This window comes from Carassius gibelio, chromosome B25, assembly GCF_023724105.1.
Source record: "Carassius gibelio isolate Cgi1373 ecotype wild population from Czech Republic chromosome B25, carGib1.2-hapl.c, whole genome shotgun sequence".
NCBI lineage: Eukaryota > Metazoa > Chordata > Actinopteri > Cypriniformes > Cyprinidae > Carassius > Carassius gibelio.
In genome coordinates this window covers 10,150,540-10,173,066 of record NC_068420.1, presented here as the reverse complement: position 1 = coordinate 10,173,066, position 22,527 = coordinate 10,150,540, and the positions used below count along the sequence as shown (strand labels likewise).

Genomic DNA, 22,527 nt, shown 5'->3' with positions numbered 1-22,527 from the left:
GCCTTAAACCATAAAAACTTTTACCATTTTTTGAATGTAAAGGTATGCAAACACCATATTACTTGATCCATTTTCTTATTTCCGTTCTTCAGCAGCAGTCAGCGTCGGTGAGTAGAATTAACGCGCTGCTGCCCTCTATCGACCAACAGCTCAACAGCCTCCCCAAATTCCGTAAACATCCCGACGTCACTTCCGCTTACATACGCATGAAAAACAAAGCAAACGCTGAATTTTATTTCGTATAAAGCGCTCTTTCCATTCTATAGTCTTGCGTTTTCATCAGTATTGAAGTTCAGAGAGGCGCTTTCTAAAGCAGGGCTGTATTAATATCCTCATTAATGAAGGTGAGTAGATTTGGTTTGTTTTGCGTGACAGTATGAAGCCAAACCTGTTCTTACCTGATGCTGCACGGGCACAAACTGTTGAATATTTATACTGATATTTACATACGGACCTTTTTGATACTGTGCCATTACATGCGGTTACATCGGATGGATGTTGTGTTCTCTAGCTCTGATGCACAGATGGGCTGTAATAAAACCCTTAACGGGGCAGCTGACATTAAGTCGTATAATATAATATTACATCAGCATGATGCAGGATACACTGTACAGTAGAAGCTATGCGTTAATAATTGTGTTTATTTTTGCAGCCAGCCGTAGAGTTTATGATTATAGATGTATCAGAGGCTGTAAAAGAGAAGAGGTGATGATGATGATTGTAATTTCATTGCTGCTATGCAGTCTCTTTTGCTCTCTATAACTTTGCAGAAAGAAGTAAGTTTTGTCTGCAGGATGCATTCATGTGAATTTGCATAGCAGACTTTCATAAATGTGTCATGGTGAAGTCCAAACATCTTATCTTAATAAATTACAGCTTGATTTGACAAGAATGCCTGACAAGATGGAAATAAAACCAGTTGTTTAGTAGGGATTGACGAATTAAATTACAGGAGGGTGTCAACTTTAAATTAATTTTGATATTTGAGACATGATGAATTTTTTTTGAGTGGAAACATCCAACGAATACTACAAAACATTACTGAAATATCTAACCCATTGCTACTTACTCATGCTTATGCTGCTGGTTTCCCACCAAAATGATGTCACTTCCTGCGAGATCATTATGTTATCCTCCTTTATCAACATTAGTTCAGATGGAGGTATGATTGGGTGTAATTTATGTTGTAGAACTAGTTTGTTTACTAAAAATAACTAATATGATCATGTTAAAATAACACTAAAAGGGCTAATTATTATTCTAACAAATATAAGTTTTAAAAATTTAGAGTTTAACATTTTATCCGATTAATGTGAAGATTCGATGGGAACATGAAAATGTACTGCATAGCAGTAATGACTGTTATTGTTTGCATTGTGTGTGTATTTATGTATTGACCGTGTGAAAGATATAATTATGTTAATTGAAGGACCCGAGTGCAGAGACTGAGGTGATGGAGGAAGCACTTGCTGACCCTAACAATGAAGAACTTCCACCTTACCTCCGTGAAGAGCCCCCTGAGGGTATGTTCAGCCTTATTGATGCTTCCAGAGTATTTTGTTCTTAAATATTAATTTAGATATGTTATTGAATGGATTCTGTTGTTGTAATGTGTGCATGAATGTGTAATGTGTCACTGACGATTAACAAACAAGGCTTTGGTAAATTAATGAATAAAGGAAAATGTATAAGTTTTTCATCTTTTAAGTAACTTTTTTTTTTGCCCTCATTGGTTTATTTTTGAAGGTTCCATGGTGTAATAAATTGCTTTTCAAATGTATACATTTCTAGATAATTTGTAAAATTTCTAAAGGAATATGTATTTGCAACAAAGATACTTTTGGTTCTTGAATATGAAAAAGTTTTTTATTTATTTTTGTTTACTTTTTTTTTATTATTTTAACCAAGGCTGCATTTAAAAAACAAAAACAAAATAAGTGTTCAGTAAAAACAATAATATTGTAAAAAAATAACTTATTACAAATTAAAATAATAGTTTTCTCTTTTAGTTTATTTTCAGTGTTACATGATCGTTCAGTAATTACTTAAATCACATTGCTTAATATTTTAACGTTTAATTTTTTTTTTTTTTTTGTATTTAATATCATTATTGGAAGTTGTGCTGCTTAATATTTTATTTTCAGGATTTTTGATGAATAGAAAGCATTTATATGAAATAGAATAGTTTGTTTCTCACTATAAATATTTTTACTGTCACTTTTAATGCATCCTTGGTTGAAAAAAAATATGAATGTCCTAAAAAATATTTTACTGACCACAAACTTTTGAACGACAGCCTATTTGTGCTTTTGGAAAGCTTGGCAAAAAGTTATTCTAGTCACAGATTTTTGTCCAACCTATTAACATAGATTTTAAAATGCACAGAAAACCTCAAGAAAATCTGTTTGAGAATACCCCATTTTCTATTACTTTTTAATGTTGTAGTAAAGTATAGTGATCTGCAGAGGGCCACACTGACCAACATAAGACAAATAAAGATTACTATAGTGAAAAATCGCTCTAATATTTGGAGTGCCAAGATGTACAAAGGTTTAAGTAAGTTTAATTCCCAAATCCATTCATCTTTCCAAACTGCTTCCCAGAAAGGCCTGCAGGTGCCTTCTGATACACAGTCCTGCATCTGTAGTTAATAATGGGCAAGTAGGCTCTAATAAAGCCTTTCATTAAGAGCTAAAGATCTTTCAGTAACAGAACATGTTTAAGTTAAAGTGGGCTTTTGTGCTCAAACCGTGATCAATGTCCTCTTTTTCTTCTCTGTGCTATTTGATCTTTACGTCCAGGGACAGCACAAAGAAACAAAGCTCTCTTGTCTAGTCTCTTTATGAAAAGTCTATTCGAGGAGAAGGCTCTGATGCTGCTGCGTTGCCAGAAACAATCTCTTTAGTTTAAATGGCTGCATTATGTTGCTATAAATTGCTTTGGGATCCTTGGTGCCTGCTGCCCACCAGTGCATCACCGGTGATTGCATAACAGCAAACGCCTGCCCTCTGGCTTTTTGGCTGCTGTCTCGGTGTGGATCCTGAAATAGTTTATTATATCGCTGAGATTCTGTCCATCTTTGTTGCTGGGAACAAGAATCTCTCGGATCTGGGCCGTGTATATTGAGTTGTTTGTTCTGATTCAGGGTGTGTTGATCCGTCAATGCATACAAAGCTGTTTCGGATGAATCAAACTGTCTATTTTGGTGAAACTGTCATCGTGATGACTGGCGTTTTATGAGAAATGAGTTTTGAGCTTGAGCACACCAAGTGCAGTGGGCTTGTTCACAAGAAGGGGAATTGTTTGGATCAGGCTTAATATCACTGAACAAATAGCAAAAGGGATTGAAGTACAAGCAGAATGATCCTAGTTCAGTATCTCACCACCTCACCTACATCTGCTTTGGGTTTCAAAGCCCAGAATGCCGTTTTCGGACTGGCATCAGTAGTGTATCACTAAACAACTTCAACTAACGATGGCATATGAACCATAATAATATTTGACATGGTTTGTGATGTCACAAATGTGTGTGTTTATGTATTTAAATTATTCCATCACTAATGATTGTTTTGATAATTGATTGGTCTATTGATTGTCTTAAAAAAAACCACACATTTATGCAATAATAGTAGTTGAAATAGTAACAAATAGTTTGTGAAGTTACATGTCTACATTTACTGTGAAGTGTTTAATCAGTTATATGATAATCAGTAATTCAATTGATTGTTGTTTTTATTGACAGTTTTAATGATCATATATTGCATCTCTTAGTGAAAGCTAGGATCACTTTGTTGCCTGATCTGACCGATTCAAACAGCACTTCTGAAGTCGTTTTGAATGAATCATTAAAAGAACATATTCTTAAAGGGATTGCTCACCCAAAAATGAAAATTACCACATGGTTTACTCACCCTCAAGCCATTTGACTTTCTTGTTTAAAACGAATACAATCTGAGTTATATAAAAAAAATATCCTGGCTCTTTTAAAGGGGGGGGGGGGGGGTGAAATGCTCGTTTTCACTCAATATCCTGTTAATCTTGAGTACCTATAGAGTAGTACTGCATCCTTCATAACTCCAAAAAGTCTTTAGTTTTATTATATTTATAAGAAAAAGATAGTCTGTACCGATTTTTCCCAGAAAACACGAGCGCCTGGAGGCGTGGCGTGTGGGCGGAGCTAAAGAATCACGAGCGCGAGTAGGCTTTTGCGTTGAGACCGTTTGGAAGCTGTGACTATACCGTGAGGGAAAAATCATCATCCAAAACAAACCATGGCTAACAGTCAGTTTCAGCCGTTTATTTATGATCCAGAATCAGATCCAGAGGCTGAAATTTAACAAGAGCAGCATCAGCAACGACGTCTCTATGTGGTATGTATTGAAACTGTATATATTTGCTTAGCGGTTAGCGGTTTTGGAAAATGACTAAGTTCCACTTTATGTCGTCTTTTTTTTTTTTTTTTTTTTTTTTTAAGGTGTACATGTGGAAAGTGCAGTTTGATGACAACATTGCATGTTGTTTACTTGATGTGCTTACGCGCCGATAGCTAAGTTAACAATACAGAGATATTTGAAGCAGTTTTACTCACCGCCTGCGGTTCCAACACACGATCGTGACCCTTTTTCGTTGGGACTGCATTATCCTTAAGAAATAAACGATGTGCAAATCCGGCGTCAAACTGGGCCTTGTTTGTAAAACAAGCATCTTCGAAATGCAGGGAACAAACAAAAACACTTGCACAACTCCGTTGATGCTCTGTAAAATTAAACTCCATCCACTGGTCCCTTAATGCTGTTTTTTTTTTTGGTAATCTGTGCAGGGTTGTCTTGCCCTGGCAACCAAAAACACACTTCTTTTGTGACAATTCGGTCTCTCGCCTCTGATCAGTGAAGTCTGTTGTGCTCTCAGTGCTGTGCTATACGGGAGCGTGCGCTCTTCCGGCAGACGCGCCCTCAGGACCCATATAAGGAAATTCCGCTCCATCTAACATCACATACTCCATACTCAAAAAAAACTTTCCGAAACTTGTGACAAACCGGAAGGAGTATTTTTGGAACAAAAATACTCCTTCAAACGTACAACTTAATTTTTGAAACCTTGTCCATGTTTAGCATGGGAATCCAACTCTTTAATAGTGTAAAAAACTCAGTATGCATGAGATAGCATTTCACCCCCCCTTTAAGCTTTATAATGGCAGTGAATGCTTATGATTTTGAATCCCCAAAAAAGCGCATCCATTCATCAAAAACAGTGCTCTACATGGCTCCGGAGGTTTTGTGTGAGAAAATCATCAATATTTAAAACTTTATAAACCATAATCTGTAGTCTTCATTAACCCCCGGGGCCATATGGAGCACTTTTTATGATGGATGGATGCACTTTTTGGGCTTCAAAATTGTCATTATAAAACTTAAAAGAGCCAGGCCTTTTTGTTAATATAGCTATGAATGTATTCATCTGACAGAAGCAAGTCATATACACCTAGGATGGCTTGAGGGTGAGTGAATTGAACTGTAAGAGTAATATTTTTAAGAATAAAATTATAATGCTTCCATTGGATGTTTTTCATTCACTAAAAGAACTTTGTGATTCATTGGATGTGGATTGTAATTTAAGCTAGTTAACTGCTCTGTGTATTAGCTAAGCATAGGTGGATTGAATTATGACATCAGTAAGGTTTGTAGTTGGAATAAACACAATCCATACTAAATTGCAAAGTGTACCGATACTAATTACATAAAATTTGCATCTTTCCACGCTTATTATAGTGTGACTGTCTTCCATATCTCTGAATTAAATTGGCTTGGGAGAGCATTTCACATTGTCTGCAACACTTGCAGGTGCTGTTGTGTCTGTTTGTAAAGTTTTGGTGGCTAGACCAGTGTGAATAAAACATGAATAAAACAGTGAAGCTAGAATATTCCCGTCTTGAGATGTTACCTAGTTCTAGTGGTAAACAACCGCAGATATACGTGTGACACTCTTCGACCCAAGTTTTATTTCCTGAAGTGTCGCTGATGTTGTAGACGTACAGAATGAGTCCCTTTAGGGCGTCTGTGGTCTGAGGTCAGACACAGTCACAGAGGATTTGGAGCAGAACCAGACAGCTAGTCCACATGCTAATACTCATGTGGAAAATACAGCCAAAATGGAGCGGTCCTCCCCGAGGCGTTCGCGCTGCTGCAGACAGTGTACGGTTTACAGACCGTTTCTTCTGTTGATGCAACATTTGCACATGATTTTTCTTCTCAAGCTTGTACTGTTGCCTTATCTGTAAATGTCAAATGTGAGGACAGAACGAAAGCAGGGCGGTAATCTTATGCAAATTACAGGTGGCGAACATAGTTGTTTCACAATTATGCCCTTTGTGTGTTTTAGTGCGAGCGAGCGGCAGCGAAATTCAATCAAGGTTAGATTGTCAAGCCCTGTCGGTGTGATTGCACATTTTCTGAGCGAACAGCCTAAAACTGATGTAAACCTGAGAAATACAACGCCATAGATTGAGTCTGTCAGCTCATTTGAGCTTCTGGTATTACTGTTTATCTGAAGCACTACTCGTTGAGCCGTTCATTTAGACATCAGTACCCTGTCTAAGTGTTTTTATGTATGTCATTGGTTCTGTTGATCCAAATGTGTGAAATATCAGCTTACTGACACTTTTGACACATTAATTACAGTACTGCCCCGACTTTTATAGTCTGTTTTTAGCATATGATTGGTTACATTCACCCAGTCTGTGTTGGGGATTGACAGCTGTATTTATTAGTAGGTGTGAGTCTTTGATTGGCTTGTAATACCTGTAACTATAGCAACCACTGAATGTAGGAAATGTCTCAAAGCGCTTTGAATTGCATTTTCAAGGATTTAATTTGTATTTCATCCTCGCATGTAATAGGCCAAAAACTTGGGTTTGGTTCAGTTCTGTCTATTGTTTTATTTTGTCTCACACTGCGACTGCACAATACACCCTTTTACTGACCGTTGTCATTACCTCGTTGAGGTTGACCATGTCAATTTTGTGGTCAAATAGTTTAAAACTCTAACAAACAAGTAGTGGATTATTCAAAGTAAAGTATTTTAATATAAAATATAAGTAAAAATAATGGTTTGATGTAGGAGCCGATAACCTCAAGGGAAGCGAAGCGCACCACATATAATGCTGTTGTGCTTTTAGGCGACCCAAGTTCAAGTCCTGTCTCACGGTCCTTTCCCAATCAGACCCTTCCCCTCTCTCCCACTTCATTTCCTGTCAATGTATACTGTCATATCCTAATAAAAGGTCAAAATGCCAAAAATTGACCCTTTTCACAAGACTGTGATGACGTGATTCATTGGAAATTGGCATCATAAATCCTCATAAAAAGTTTTTTAATGCTAAAACTAGTTAACGCTAATGTGAGGGTGTTTCTAATATGGGAGCGACGGTAAAATTGACATCGTTCTCTCTTCTGACCGCCGTTTTCAATCTCTCTCTGTTTTTTTCCTTTTCTGAAATTCGTGAAAACACTATTTTGTAGTTTTTCTTCTGATAATTTAGCAAATAGAAATGCAAAAAAATGTTTTTGTGGTACTTTTCCATTTGATGCTCTCGAACTTAAACCAACTATGACTATTTCTGCTGCTGAGAAACCCGGAAATGTGAAAAAGGTCCATAAATCTTTATTATTATTATTATTATTATTATTATTACTATGATACTATTATATATTAGTCATTTTAATAGTGCTGAGATACTAGTATATGTTTTACAAAGATGTGTTTATATTCTTTCTATTTTCATTAATAACATCCTTTTTGAATTTGTTTTATTTTTTTATTTGTCTATTTAGTTTTCATTTTGGTTTTAATTTGAGGTAATTTAGTACATCAAGTGAAGTTGCATTGTGATACAAGTATAGTTTTTGGTAAAATGTTTGAATTATTATTTTTTTTTCTTTTTTGTTAATTATATATTTTAGTTTTTGTCATTTTCATTAGTCTCAGTATTTCATTAGTAGTGTCTATATAGTTTTCATACATTTTTATTTCAGTTTTAATTTTAGTTATTTGAGCTAAAGGTTTTATTTTAATTCAGTTAAAGTTTATTTTATTTCAAATAGTACAAATGTTTTTGTAGCTTAAGTCTTTAAGTAATTTTAAGTTAAAGTTACATAATAATCGCATTTAGTTGTCTAAAAAGAATGGTTTTATTTGTTTTTGAATCAGACTGCGCTGCTCACACTGTAGGTAAGCCCCAAAAGACAACTCAATAAAGCAACTTTTATCACCATTATTTTACATTATATGGTCTTTTTATCTTATCACAATTCATTCAGATATCAAACTAGATTCATCAGCAGAAATGAGATTCAGTAGGAAAGTACATTTATTCAAGTACATTTTGTTGTTGCCTATGGCAAACAAAAGCACAAAGGAAAAACTATTTGAGTTTGAATAGCATTTCTATTTTCTACTAATCAACGGGTTGGTGTACATCTTATATTTATGATTGACACGAAATAATAATGCATGTTCTGTGCTTATATGTTAAAGATGTGACTGACAGAAGCTAGTTGACTGAAGTTCAGCACAAATCAACCCAGCTTGCTGACAAAATTACAGTTTTAATTCCTCAAAATGGAAGCTTCACTTTGGGCACACAATATAGTTGTCACTCTCTTTCATAACCAAACTGTCTATGAACATACCTGTATTTAACACTTCAAACAGGACCGCCAGCCTGTATTTTGCTGCTGTGTGTAGCCCGATGCTGTGCTTCTCATCTAACCTCACCCAAGCACAAACCCAGCAATCTTTCAAACCGCCCTGTGCAATTACAATTCAAGATGTGTATTTGCCTACGAGAGCAGCTGAAATTAAATCAGTCTTGCTTTTATGTTGAAAAGAAAGAAATCAAGTTATTAATAGCTAAAAATGATGTTTTATTGAGTTTATGCGCTTCTGTTCTGTTTGCTTGGAGCTGTGCGCCTGTTCCATCATCCTGACAGATCCAGTGCGCATGAGGGGCTCAATCTGATGTTGTGTAAAAGGATGATGGATGGACCGTCAGCCGCACGAGGCTCCCGGTGCATCGTCCACCTGCGGTTCTGCCTCGCCGTTTTCATTAGGTCCCCATAGCCGAAAACACAGATCAACATATGCGCTGATCAAAGAGCCCTGAACAGGGTGATGGATCGGTTCGAGTGTGGAAAGAAGCCGCTGGTTTCAGGTTCAGTCCTGTGACTTGTTTTTCATCTTAAGTAATGCGTTTAATTAAAAATAGGCTAGCGGAGATGGATTACTTAAGCATTATCAGATGTTGTGGCGCAAAAGAATTGATGGGCACCCTGTGAAGGTAAATTCAATTCTAGGTAATTTTGTGTAGAATTTATAATGTCTAGTTAATGTTGAAACCGATTCTATTAATGGTTATTTTTATTCTGCTCTCTGGCAGCTGCTATCCATCACAGACTTAAAGCTGGAGTGGGTAGTTTTGCACCACAAGCGTCACCAAATTGTGAAAATGACATTTTTTTAAACAGGTTTCCTTTCTGGTTGGCCAACATATGGCTCCGCCCCGAAACTGATGCTATTGGTTGAGCTAGTGTTACATTTTTGGGCATCTAGTATTTTATCATATATCAACCGATGAACAGGGAAGGGTTATAGTTAACTAAAACTAAAACCATTAAAGATTTTACAAAATAAACCTAGAACATATTTTATTTGAAGCTTTCTGTGGTAACACTTTGTAATAAGGTTCCATTAGTTAATGTTAGTTAACTACTTTCGTTAACATGAACTAAGCAAGAACAATCCTTCTACAGCATTTATAAGTCTTAGTTCATGTTAATTTCAACATTTACTAATGCATTATTTAAATCAAAAGTTGTGCTTGTTAACATTAGTTAATGCACTGTGAATTACCATGAACTAACAATGAATAACAGTATTTTCATTAACTAACATTAACGAAGATGAATAAATACAGTAATAAATGTATTATTCATTGTTTGTTCATGTTAATTAATACATTAACTAACATTAACTAATGGAACCTTATTCTAAAGTGTTACCCTTTCTGTTCAGGCAACGTTTCTTATTTTCATTTAGATTAACTTGATGTATTAAAATAACTACCAACTAAGACTAAAAATGAATAAAAATATATAGACATACAAAAAAAAGTAATAAAAACAACACAAATTACAAAAAAAAAAATTAGCTAAAATAACTAAAACTATAATAGCATCTCAGTATTACTATAATAACATTGGTACATGGTTATGATAGTTTGGATTTTTGTAAAAAAAAATTTTATTTCCATATTATTCTCATTTAGCTAATTTAATTCTAGTTAGTTTTCACTAAGTTTAAACTGTATCATTTAAAGGGGGGGGGGGGTGAAATGCTCGTTTTCACTCAATATCCTGTTAATCTTGAGTACCTATAGAGTAGTACTGCATCCTTCATAACTCCAAAAAGTCTTTATTTTTATTATATTTATAAGAGAAAGATAGTCTGTACCGATTTTTCCCGGAAAAACACGAGCGCCTAGAGGCGTGACGTGTGGGCGGAGCTAAAGAATCACGAGCGCCAGTAGGCTTTTGAGTTGAGAGCATGTGGAAGCTGTGACACAGATCCAGAGGCTGTAATTTAACAAGAGCAGCATCAGCAAAGGCGGTATGCTATGTGGTATGTACTGAAACTGTATATATTTGCTTAGCGGTTTTGGAAAATGACTAAGTTCCACTTTATGTCGTCTTTTTTTTTTTTTTTTTAAGCTGTACATGTGGAAAGTGCAGTTTGATGACAACATCGCATGTTGTTTACTTGATGTGCTTACGCGCTGATAGCTAAGTTAACAACACAGAGATATTTGAAGCAGTTTTACTCACCGCATGTGGTTCCAAGACACGATCGTGACCCTTTTCCGTTGGGACTGCATCATCCTCAAGAAATAAACGATGTGCAATCCGAAATGCAGGGAACAAACAAAAACACTTGCACAACTCCGTTGATGCTCTGTAAAAATAAACTCCATCCACTGGTCCCTTAATGCTGTTTCCCTTTTGGTAATCTGTGCAGGGTTGTCTTGCCCTGGCAACCAAAAACACACTTCTTTTGTGACTTTTCGCGACGCTCTCGCTCTGATCAGTGAATGTCTGTGCTCAGTGCTCTGCTATACGGGAGCGCACGCTCTTCTGGCAGACGCGCCCTCAGGACCCATATAAGGAAATTCCGCTCCATCTAACGTCACACAGAGCCATACTCGAAAAAAACTTTCCGAAACTTGTGACAAAACGGAAGAGGTTTTTTTGGAACAAAAATACTCCTTCAAACGTACAACTTAATTTTTGAAACTTTGTCCATGTTTAGCATGGGAATCCAACTCTTTAACAGTGTAAAAAACTCAGTATGCATGAAATAGCATTTCACCCCCCCTTTAAACATGTTTTATGGTAAATGCCTTAGTGTGGGCAAAAATTCAGTTTTAAAATAATAATAATAATAATATGTTTTATATTATATACATCTTAAAATAAAATATGTTCTAAGTTTATTTTGTAAAATCTTTAATGGTTTTAGTTTTAGTTAACTAAAACCCTTCCCTGTTCATCGGTTGATATATGATAAAATACTAGATGCCCAAAAATGTAAACACTAGCTCAACCAATAGCATAAGTTTCGGGGCGGCCATATGTTCACCAACCAGAAAGGAAACCTGTTTGAAAAGTCATTTTCACAATTTGGTGTGTGTGTGTGTGTGTGTGTGTGTTGTTGTCATTTTAACATTATGACACCATATTTCAGCATTTTAATGAGTTTTAACCATTATAACACTGCATATTAATTCCTTGCTTAGTTGTTTTTGCGTATGAAAGGGATTGTACCCTAAAATAAAAATGGTCATCATTCTATAAACAGAACAAAGAAAATCATACAGGTTTGGAGTGCATGAGGTTGAAAAAATGATGACAAACCCTTAAATCATTTTGGGGTGAATGATCTCTTTAAGCTTGAATAAAACAACATATTTTATTATTGGAAAAAACCCAAATTTTTAAGTATATGTGGCCTTTTTTGTTGTTTTATTTTGCTGTTTTTTTAAGCTTGAGTTGCTCTCTAAACTTTTGGCCCTCGAGCCTCTGTGCTTTAATGGCCAGAGATGAATGGAACCTGTCCAGTGTAACAAACCGGAAATGCATACCAACTAGGCACCTAGGTACACACACACACAAATAGATATTGTCAATTTACTCTGGACAGTGGCTGTGGGCACCATCTGCGAACGACGGCTCTCCATGCTTGTCTGATCACAGGAAGACATTTGTCACTTGAATGCTTTGTCACAAACCGAAGGAAATGTGACTTTTTCTAACCATTATATGCACACTCATGCTGGGCCGTCTCGTACACTCAAAACGGAAACTCAGAAGCCATCAGGACTGATGCGCATCAGCTGGCTTCACAGGCCATCTCATTATCTGTCACAACACAGCCCAACCTGGAGCTCTCCTCACAACTTTTTGCTCTGTAGATTTGAAGGACTTATGACTGCTCCAGGGAGACATTTTTCTGTCTCTTTCTGCAAAGGCTGGACATAACAAAGAACAGAGGATTTTATTTCCACTTTTAAAATCAGAGTCTAGTATGTTAACATACTTCCACTGCCCAACCAGCACATAGCAGCTAAGCCATAAAAACAAATCAATGATAAATTGTAGAACGGTCAAGTCTGGAAAATTAATTTCCTGTTATATACACGATACTACCATTCAAAAGTTTGAGGTTAGATAAAGGGATTATATTATGCTCATCAAGGATGCATCTGCATAATAAAACATTAATATTGTGAAATATTATTAAAATGTTTTATTAAAATGTATTTTGTTACCAATAATTTATTCATGTCATGCAAAGCTGAATTTTCAGCATGTCACATGATCCTTCAGAAATCATGTTGATTTGCTGCTCAAGAAAAACTTCTCATTGTCATTGTTAAAATCACCTCTTCTGCTTAATATTTTTGTGCAAAACATGATGCACTACTATTCAAATGTTAAATTATATTAATGTTTAAACACTCACATTTCATGAAACCAATAGTGACAGTATAAACATTTATAATGTTACACATATGTCTATTCCAAATAAATGCTTCTCTTTTGAACTTATAAATAAATAAATTCTGAGAAACAGTACAATGCACAAAAATATTAGGCAGGAAAAAAAAACATGATTAATAATTAAACACCATTAATAATTGAGCAGCGAATCTACATATTAAAATGATTTTTGAAGGAACATGAGACACTGAAAATTAGAGTAATGATGCTGAAAATTCAGCTTTGCGTCACAGGAATAAATTGCACATTAAATTAGAAAATAGTCATTTTGAATCGTAATAATATATAGCAATATTACTGTTTTTACTGTGTTTTTGGTTAAATGCATTCTTGATGAGTTTAGGAGCTGCATTTTATCTTATCAAGATGATATATTTACATTTAGTCATTAAGCAGATGCTTTTATGCAAAGTGACTTACAAATGAAGACAATAGAAGCAATCAAAATCAGTTAGCCTAACACAGTACGCAAGTTTTTTTAATATAATAAATAAAAAGAAAACAGGTAGAACAGAAAAAAAGAATAGGGAATGCTATTAGAGGGACATATGTTCTAATAAATGAAAATAAACCAAGTAGTTAGGATAGAAATAGAATAGAGAGTGCAAGTGTTAGAGGGTCAAATAAAGATGGAAGAGATGTGTTTAGCTGCTCGGATTGAGCTGTGCAGATCATTCCACCAGGAGGGAACAGTTAATGTTAAAGTCTGTGAAAGTGATTTTGTGCCTCTTTGAGATGCACAATGAAGTGACGTTCACTTGCAGAATTCAAGATTGTAGAGGCACATAAGTCTGAAGCAGTGACATTAGGTAAAGGGATGCCTCAATGCCTTGAATTTTATTTGAGTAGCTATTGGTTACCAGTGCAAAATGATAAACAGAGGTGTGACATGTAATATTTTCAGCTCATTAAAGATTAATCTTGCAGCCACAATCTAGATTAGTTCTAGAGGTTTGATAGGACGTGCTGGAAGACCTGCCAAGAGAGCATCGCAATAGTCCAGCCTGGACAGAACAAGAGCTTGAACAAGGAGTTGGAAGAAAGGACATAATCTTCCAAATGTTGTATTAATATTAGATTCTAATCACATATAGCCAAATTACATAGCCAAATGTATAGGTTATGTTGACTGCAGATATTTTTAAGACAATAGTTCCCATTAGAACAGTTATATATATTAAAAAAAAAAAAAAAAAAAAATATATATATATATATATATATATATATATATAGATATATAGATATATATATATATATATATATATATATATATATATATATATATAGATATAGTTATATATAGATATAGATATAGTTATATATATATATATATATATAGTTATATATATATATATATATATATATATATATATATATATATATAGTTGTTTTTCGTGACTTTAGGGTTGAGGACTCGTGTTGTAAAATTGTCCTTTGCTGCAAATTGTGGGTGAAAGGAATGGACCGTTTATGAAAATGATAATATAAACAATATTCAGAAAGAAATAATGTGAATATCTAGCAATAGAGAAGGGATTGAAAAGGGAAAGGCAGAAATGTATCGCATTCAAACAGAATGGATTTAATTTAAGAAAGGCAAAGGCTGTCTCTGACCCGAATGTGACCATGCTTTTCACATCCAATTATTTCCTCTGCCATGACGAGCAGAAATCATTTTTTTTAGAAGGGGAACATAATGGTGGGTGAAATGACAGGTTGAGTGAATGCATCTCTCTCTCTGCGGCTGTTTTCAGTTGCTCTCCACCAGCTCTTTGGAATAGAACAATGAAAGCGTAAGGAACAGACTTGCCATCTGTAGTATGTCTGGTAAATTATGACACTTCATTACAGCTTCCTCTTCCTCTATCTCTCTTTCCTTCTCTATTTCTCTTTCTGGCTTTCTCTGTTCTTTTCCTCACTAACTACATCTCTGTCTCTCTGGTTTTACTCATTCTGTGTCTCGCTGTCTCTGTCTCTCCCTGAAATCTGTCCTCAGCACTGTGTTGCTTGCTGTGGAAGAGTAAATCGGGACACCTCAAGACTCAGGAGTCAGCTCAACACCTATTTCCAAATGGTCGTTAATATGTTTCGTACAGTTCAATGTCAGTTATTAGTTCGTTAGTTGGTTACTAGCCCAACACATAAGAGTCCACCCACTAGTCTCTATGATACCCTGGTTTTGGGCCCAATGTAATCATCCACCGGGTCCAACAATTCTGTTCTTGCCATAGAAATTAAATTTGTTTTTGTTTTGTTTTAATAATAATTTAGTTTTAGCATATTAGATTTACATTATTTTATACGTGTTTTACATGTATTGCATAATTGTTTAGAATTCGGCTCAACAGTTCTATTCTAGCCATGAAAAATAATGAACTTTTGTTTTAATATTAATTTAGTTTTACCATATTAAATATACATTATTTTGTACACTTTTTTATATACAATGTATAATTGTTTATTATTCGGTCCAAGCATGATATTCTTGCCATAATTTTTTTATTTATTTTAGTTTTAATATGAATTAGTTTTTTAAGAATAAATTTACATACATACATTTTTTTTTCATGTATTGTTTAATTGTTTAGAATTTGTTCCAACAGTTCTATTCTTGCCATGAAAAAAATAATTTATTTTAGCCTTAATATATATTTTTTACATTAAATTTACATTAAACATGTTGTAATGTATAAAACATTTATCCAAATGTTAAATCCATGTTTTAAGTGTACAATTGTTTATAAATGTATTTTTCTCACTATTTTTAATATAGTGTTTCATTTCTTGCTTAGAAAATATTTGTTTTTATATATTTAATATAATATATTTAAATTTTTACACTTAATATACATTATTTTAAATAATAATTAAATTGAAAATAAATTATACATAATTATTTATTATAAATATATATTCATGTCATTATTTTAAAATATAATTAATGCATATTATTTACATTTATAAATGTATAATATAAATTACACTTATTATTTCATTATATATAGACTGAAATATTAATTCAGCAAAGGACGACTTGGATCAGTGTCAAAGCAATTCCTGCATTTACATGCAATCATGTTAGTGCTTCAGTCTAAGCTGCTTTTGATATTGAGACTCCTAGCATAAGCCAGAGAGAGAGAAAAATGCGGAGGAACATCTGTCCCCTCAAATATGAAAGAATAATAAAGTTATTTTGTGCACGTCTCGCCCCCGGTCAGCAGAATCTCTCATTGGCGTGTTGTTGCACACTGCTATCATTGCAAATCCCTGCTCAGCAAAACTAACAGTAAACAAAAAAAATGCGGTGGGGGTGAACTGGGGGTTTGCCTGCACTGAATTATTTAAGGTCTTACCTTGACGATTCTGCACGCCATCTGCTTGATGTATAATTCAAGAGACATGCTTAGGGTGGGACGTCTTAAATGAGGCACACTGCATTGAATGGTCACAGTGTTGTGGGTCCAAACATTAGGTAGCCTGAACCCTTTGATATGAGAGATATCTGCTTTTAAAAGCTTCACTCTTTGATATATATTTCAGTATCTGTACCGCAAATTCCAGTTACACTTGCTGTTTCATCTACGGATGGGAAGGTCCAATGTACATGGCTTCTTTCGGCACACTCAGAGACTTGACGTGTCTTTCTAAATCCCCAAAGCACGGAGTCTGACATGAAAAGCAGGCCAGGGCAGGAACAGCAAGCCAGGTTCTCCTCCAATAGGCTCAGCAGGAACGGGCAAGATTTTTTTCCCCTCCATCTGTAGCTACTGAAGTGCAAGTGTGTGTCATCTGCCTTTCAATCACACACTGTATAGCAGCAAAATCCATCTGGGGAAAATAGAGACTGTTGGAATTATTAGTGGCAGATTGCTGAATCTAGATCAGTGCTGTTTTGCTATCTTCTGACTATCATTTCTTATGATAAGCAGATGTCTGATCTGAGATCAGTGTTTAGACTAAAAATGCAGGCCTTGGTTCGAGAGTCAGCTTGACTCATGGTGGCTAAAAGTAGAGCTTTTAGCCAGTTTTTGTCACATAACCAAGATCGAATGGTTATCTCTTTGAAGGAGTAAGATTGCGTTTCATTTCGATCTGCTGTTGCGGTGGACTGTGAACTGAAACTACTCGATGGGAAGCTGAAGGGAAGGTTGTTGTACTGTAAAACGATTAATTCCAAAGCTGTTTAAACGAATCGATTGATATTAAAAGCAGTACAACTTTTTTCAGTAGAACACTAGAGGAGATATTTGGTAGAATGTCAGAGATGCTGTATAAAAGTGGATTGGAAATTACACTAACATGCTTTAACGCCAGAAACTACTATATTTCAAGTGAAAAGTGAGGTTTGGCCAGCTATCCAGTGCTTTGTGAATGTCCGAATACCTCAATCGTGTGACGGAAATGTTATGCCCCTCACCATACTGTGATGCATGCCCCAGTCAGAACACTGGAGCGACCAGACAAAGCCAATAAAAACCATTACAAGCAAGCCATTTGTTGCATCCAGTGGCAACATAATTACTGATTATAATGACTTATACTGTTTTTTTTACGTGTTGTGTTGCATTGCGTATCGCGCCATTTAAACATAAAACCATGTCTGCATTTTGATCGGAGTAAAGATGAACAACAAACGCTATTCCACACTGCTCTAAACTCACATTTAATCATCAGTGGCAAATCCTTTACATATGTAAACATACTTACAGACTGTCAGTCAGAACAGCCAGCATTGTAGTCTACTCTTCCAGGATCAGGAAACAGTCCTGCACACATCTGAATATTTTAACAGCTTGTAACGCTCCAAAGAGAAAGGAAACCTTGAAGTTGCATCATATGGCCCGTTTAATAAATTATTATAGTCTATTATATAATGTAATGTTCCTTTCTTTTGTTACTCACATCATAATAATAGCCCAGCACTCTAGCGTAAAGGATTTGTTCTCTGACGTGACTGATAGTGGTGCATTTAAATGTTTTGAGTTGAGAGTAATTGAGAGCTGAATGTCTTACCCAGTCTGTTTGGCAAAGAATAGCATTTGCTTTCTTTAGCTTCACTGAATTTGTGAATTAGCAGTAGCAGTAGTAGCTCATCCTTGAAGACAGTCCTTGCATTCCACTTGTCCCTTTTGGTGTGTGTGCTTGCGAATACATTTTCGCTTGTCTCATTTGTGTGTTTCTACTAAAGCTATTTAGTCTCAGTTACATCTTTTTAGGTTCAATTTTCATGGTGGCTGTAAAAGAGCATTGCTCCATACTCCCTATAGAAACACTTGGAGAACTCGCACCATTTGGGATTCCCAAAAGTCATAGTCGTAATTGACTTTGATGGAACGTGTTTACAAAACAGTCCCTCCTAGCTGAGTTGATGACTTGCATTCACAGAGATAAAGTGCTTTTACTGAATCCACAGCGAGTTGAGTAAGACATCTCGCAGAAATGCTCATATTTTACAAAACTGTATAATATCTAGTAAAAATAGTTTGTTCTATGCTAATAAATGATTGAATAATGTGAGTTATAGTCTAATACTATAGGTTTATAGAGATGTTGTGAGCAGTGCAGGCTGGGTAGTAACTGATTACATGTAATCCGAATTATATAATCAAATTCCAAAAAGTTAATTACTTGTAATTAGATTATATTACATTTCAAAATACTTGTAATCAGACTATATCATTACATATCATTCACACAAGAAGCCTTGACGCACTTCATTAATAACAGCAAATTAAATGTGTTTTCTTTCTCTTGTATTTTCAGTCAGTGTCAGTGAAGTGGTTGACTACATGCTAACAGACTAACGTCGATATCGTGAGAGACTAATATGAACAGAGAATATAGCATGAGCTAGGCTAATGTGCGGATGAATCTGGTGCATGCTATAAGCTAATAGGAGCTAATAAGATAAATGTTAAGAAAAATATAAAAAGCCAGGCTAATGAGTTACTGCACATTTTGTAAGCTATAGGCTAATGAAATAATGAATACAGGTTAGTGACAATAGCATGAGTTAGGCTAATAATGAAGATAGTACACTTACGCAAAGCAATGAACTATGTGTCTTAGTCATGTTTTCATTAAAAACAGCTATTGTTTTTCCAAAAAAGAATGAATTTTTGTGATTGTATCTTGGGCAGCACAGAAATCACACAATAGAAATGTGAGGTATCAGCTAATAGCAAGCCAGTGAATATTGTAGGACGTGTCTAAACCATGTTTTCATAATAACACAGCTTTTGTTTCTCAGAAAAGGGCATGCTTCTGCATCTTTTAACGACTTTGTCAAGATTTTCAAGGTGGTTTCCATGGGCTTCCATTACAGGCTTGTGAAGCAGCTATGCTGACATTTGAAATCACACAATAGACCCTGTCATCAATATAAATATCGAAGGCGAATGGCACGAGTGACTCATTTGCACGCATTATCAGATACTGGCACCATGGGATTGGCGGGAAAAGGTCTATCTCTGCTTATTGAAGTCAACAAACCTACATTGGGAGGACTGGGATGAGTAAGCACAAAGGTTCAAGTGTCATACGTGTCTCTCCCAATAGGTCAGATGCGAGCAAGCTTGCGCACCCGGCGGAAACATTGACCTTTTCGATAAGTGGTTCACCGGTAGTTATTTATTTATTTAATGCAGCTGTATCAAGCCAGCAGGGGAAAAGGCCACATTCAGACTCCATTTCAGCCGAGTTCTTGTCAGTCCCATAATTGCCACAGCTCGTCATCGAATGGAGCTTCTAAACATAGCAGTAGTAGGCTCTGGAAACTGGCTACCGTTGAGTTTTGCGAAACACTCCTCCAGGCTTTTTAAGTAATTTTAAATGCGTATTTGTGTCAAAACATCTAATGTTTGTACAATCTATTTTTGAGTTTTTTTTTTTTTTTTCTTCATGTATGCCCCCTTTTTACCCCAGCGCCTCTTGTACTAACACCATGTCCAGCAAGGTCCATCGGTAATTCAGTACATTCCCTTCCAGGCCGTTCTCTCGAAACCTCATTTTAACTTGACCCTTCATTGTGTTTTGCCCCAGGCAACTCAGGCACAGGGATTAAAAATAGAGACCTCAGCAGGGACGGAGTTGACACGGTTCTTGTTGGTGAGAGGAGTGGAGCGGCGGAGAACTGAATCCCGCTGGGGGTTTTTATCACTGGGGAAGGTCCGATTACCCCCTCCCTTCTCTCAATACTCTTTTTCTTATTTCTCTCTCTCTCTCGCTCGTTGTAAATCTCGGTGCCAAGTGAGGAGAACAATATTTTCCCCATTATTTCTCAGCACTACAGAGAGATGATGTGGGTATTGATATAGACTCATAAATTTACAGAGGCGAGAGATTTACGCCGGAGGCTGGCAGCCCACCTCTCGTTCAGGAACATGTTCGGCTTTGATTGGTTGGGAATGGATTCTTGGCTATCCAATTCAGCTTAGGTCAGGCAGGTCTAAATCACAGGACTATATCACTGGTTTTTATAGAGATGGCAGTTTGGTACATACAGTAAGCTCAATACTATAGACATCCTGCTGCATAATCCCTGCTTCAGTTTATTTATGCGTTTATTTATTCATTTAAATTTTTTTCTGTATTGCTTACTACCTTTTCTACTTTTTCTACTAAATTGTCTTTTTTTATGTATTTATTTAAATTTCCTTTTGTATTCATGTTGTTTTCGTATGATTGTGAAAGACTTTTATACTAGTTTCAATAAAAATTTCAGTTTAATGACTCGGAAATATCATGTGAGTGTCTTAATTATTATCTTAAAGGCATTTGACGTGTATTTAAGAGGATGTTTTAACGAATAAGACAAATTATTAATTGATAAATATAGTAAGTAATAGGAGTCCGGGTGTTTTTTAATTGTTATAAAATAAAAAATAATAATAATAGAAACTATTTTATTTTCAATCATTTTTCTTTTGTTTATGATATTAATACAATTGTCTTTCTCTGATATTTTACTTTATTCTCTACCGATATGTATAATTTTTAAATCACAAATTAACATGCTAATGATAGAACATTATCCAAGAAATTGTATGAATGAATTGCGTTTGTTTAATTAATAGATGTGCATCACATTCAAGCACTGTGGCAGTGAGCATGCAACACATGCAACACTCAGAGTAATAATACAGAAATGCACTCTTTTGTTGCCATTTGTTTTTGTACACCAAGCTTTTAGAAGAGATCTGTTCCAGGAGATGTGGCCTTAGTGTTTCCTCCACGATTGGTTTACTTCTTATTTATGCCCCCAATGACCTCAGCATCCTTACTATAGGCCTATTTGTTCCTTTTCCTTTTACAAAATGTTCCCGTCTGAGTGGGTTCCTGGAGGAAAACGCATTGCATCTGTCTCTTCTGTTCTCTCTCAAACTTTATCTCCATTCTCTGTTTGTGAATGCAGCATTGTTGGTGTTATCTAAAGGTCTTACTTGTGGCTTTCCATGACAGGAACATATTATAGAGTTGAGGGCAGGGTTCAGGCACCAGCGGATCTTATGAGAATGTTCAAGTGTGCCCAGATAATTTTCTCTGCTCGCTCTGCGCACCAAGGAGACCACTTTTCTCGCTTTAGGTGGGGCTTTTTGGATCCTGTCACCTCGTAAAACTTTATTTATCTAAGTTTGCTGCAGGCTTCTTGCTCAAATTGATGTTTAGAGTGACTTGGGGAAAGGGATCCGAGCAATATGAGTCAATGAGTCCTTCAGTTCTACAACCGTCTCTACAAGATTTGATCGTCTTTATTCGGTTTTTGGTCAGAGAGTGGAACTCTACGGCTCTTTTAAAAGTTTTAGTGTTTTGGACATGTGAAATGTTCAATTTCTGTTTCTTTTTGAATGTTTATTTAACTGTCGAGGTCAACACGGTAACCTTTGTTCCGGGCTTGTTGAGTGGGTTTTTAGCTACTGATGCTCACCCTCCACAGAAATCGGGCCGTTTCTCAAAAGAGTAACATGTCTCAGAATATCTTAACCTTTCCATCTAAGCCTTCAAATGTCACTGTTCTCTTTCCTCCATCTGAAGACAAATTGACATTTTCTATTTGCTATAGAATTGGATTGATCCCAAAGGTTCCTGTCAAAAAGAATAAATTGGTCATTCTTCCAAAGAAAGCTGTTTGGCGTTTTGTAGTTAAGCATTATGCTTTGATGAATTTTTTGTATAGATCAAACCTCGTTGTAGCCTATATATTATGCTCTTATATTTTTATTTTTTTTATTTTAGTTTTGAAACTGTGTTCTTGTATTCAAATTAAGCACAGTCCACTGCTGCACATGTGCCACAATATCAATACAGGGTAAGCTGTATCAATAACTGTACCTTTAAATCTCTGTGACAATGGTCGTATCGATGTATCGAACACAGCACTGGATTCTGTTGTAAGGGAACCAGGTCAATTTAGCTAATC

General features: G+C 35.6%; 1 protein-coding gene across 1 annotated transcript in view; it reads left to right on the top strand.

The window, feature by feature from the left end:
* The first annotated feature begins 128 nt into the window (after positions 1 to 128).
* The window catches only part of LOC128014731 (transmembrane protein 263-B-like), a 29,861-nt gene continuing 7,462 nt past the window's right edge, over positions 129 to 22,527 (top strand). Inside the window, exons 1-2 of the mRNA XM_052598452.1 lie at positions 129 to 344; positions 1,430 to 1,523. Coding sequence (XP_052454412.1) covers positions 339 to 344; positions 1,430 to 1,523 — 100 coding nt within the window. The 5' untranslated portion in view covers positions 129 to 338. The remainder of the gene's footprint in view (positions 345 to 1,429; positions 1,524 to 22,527) is intronic.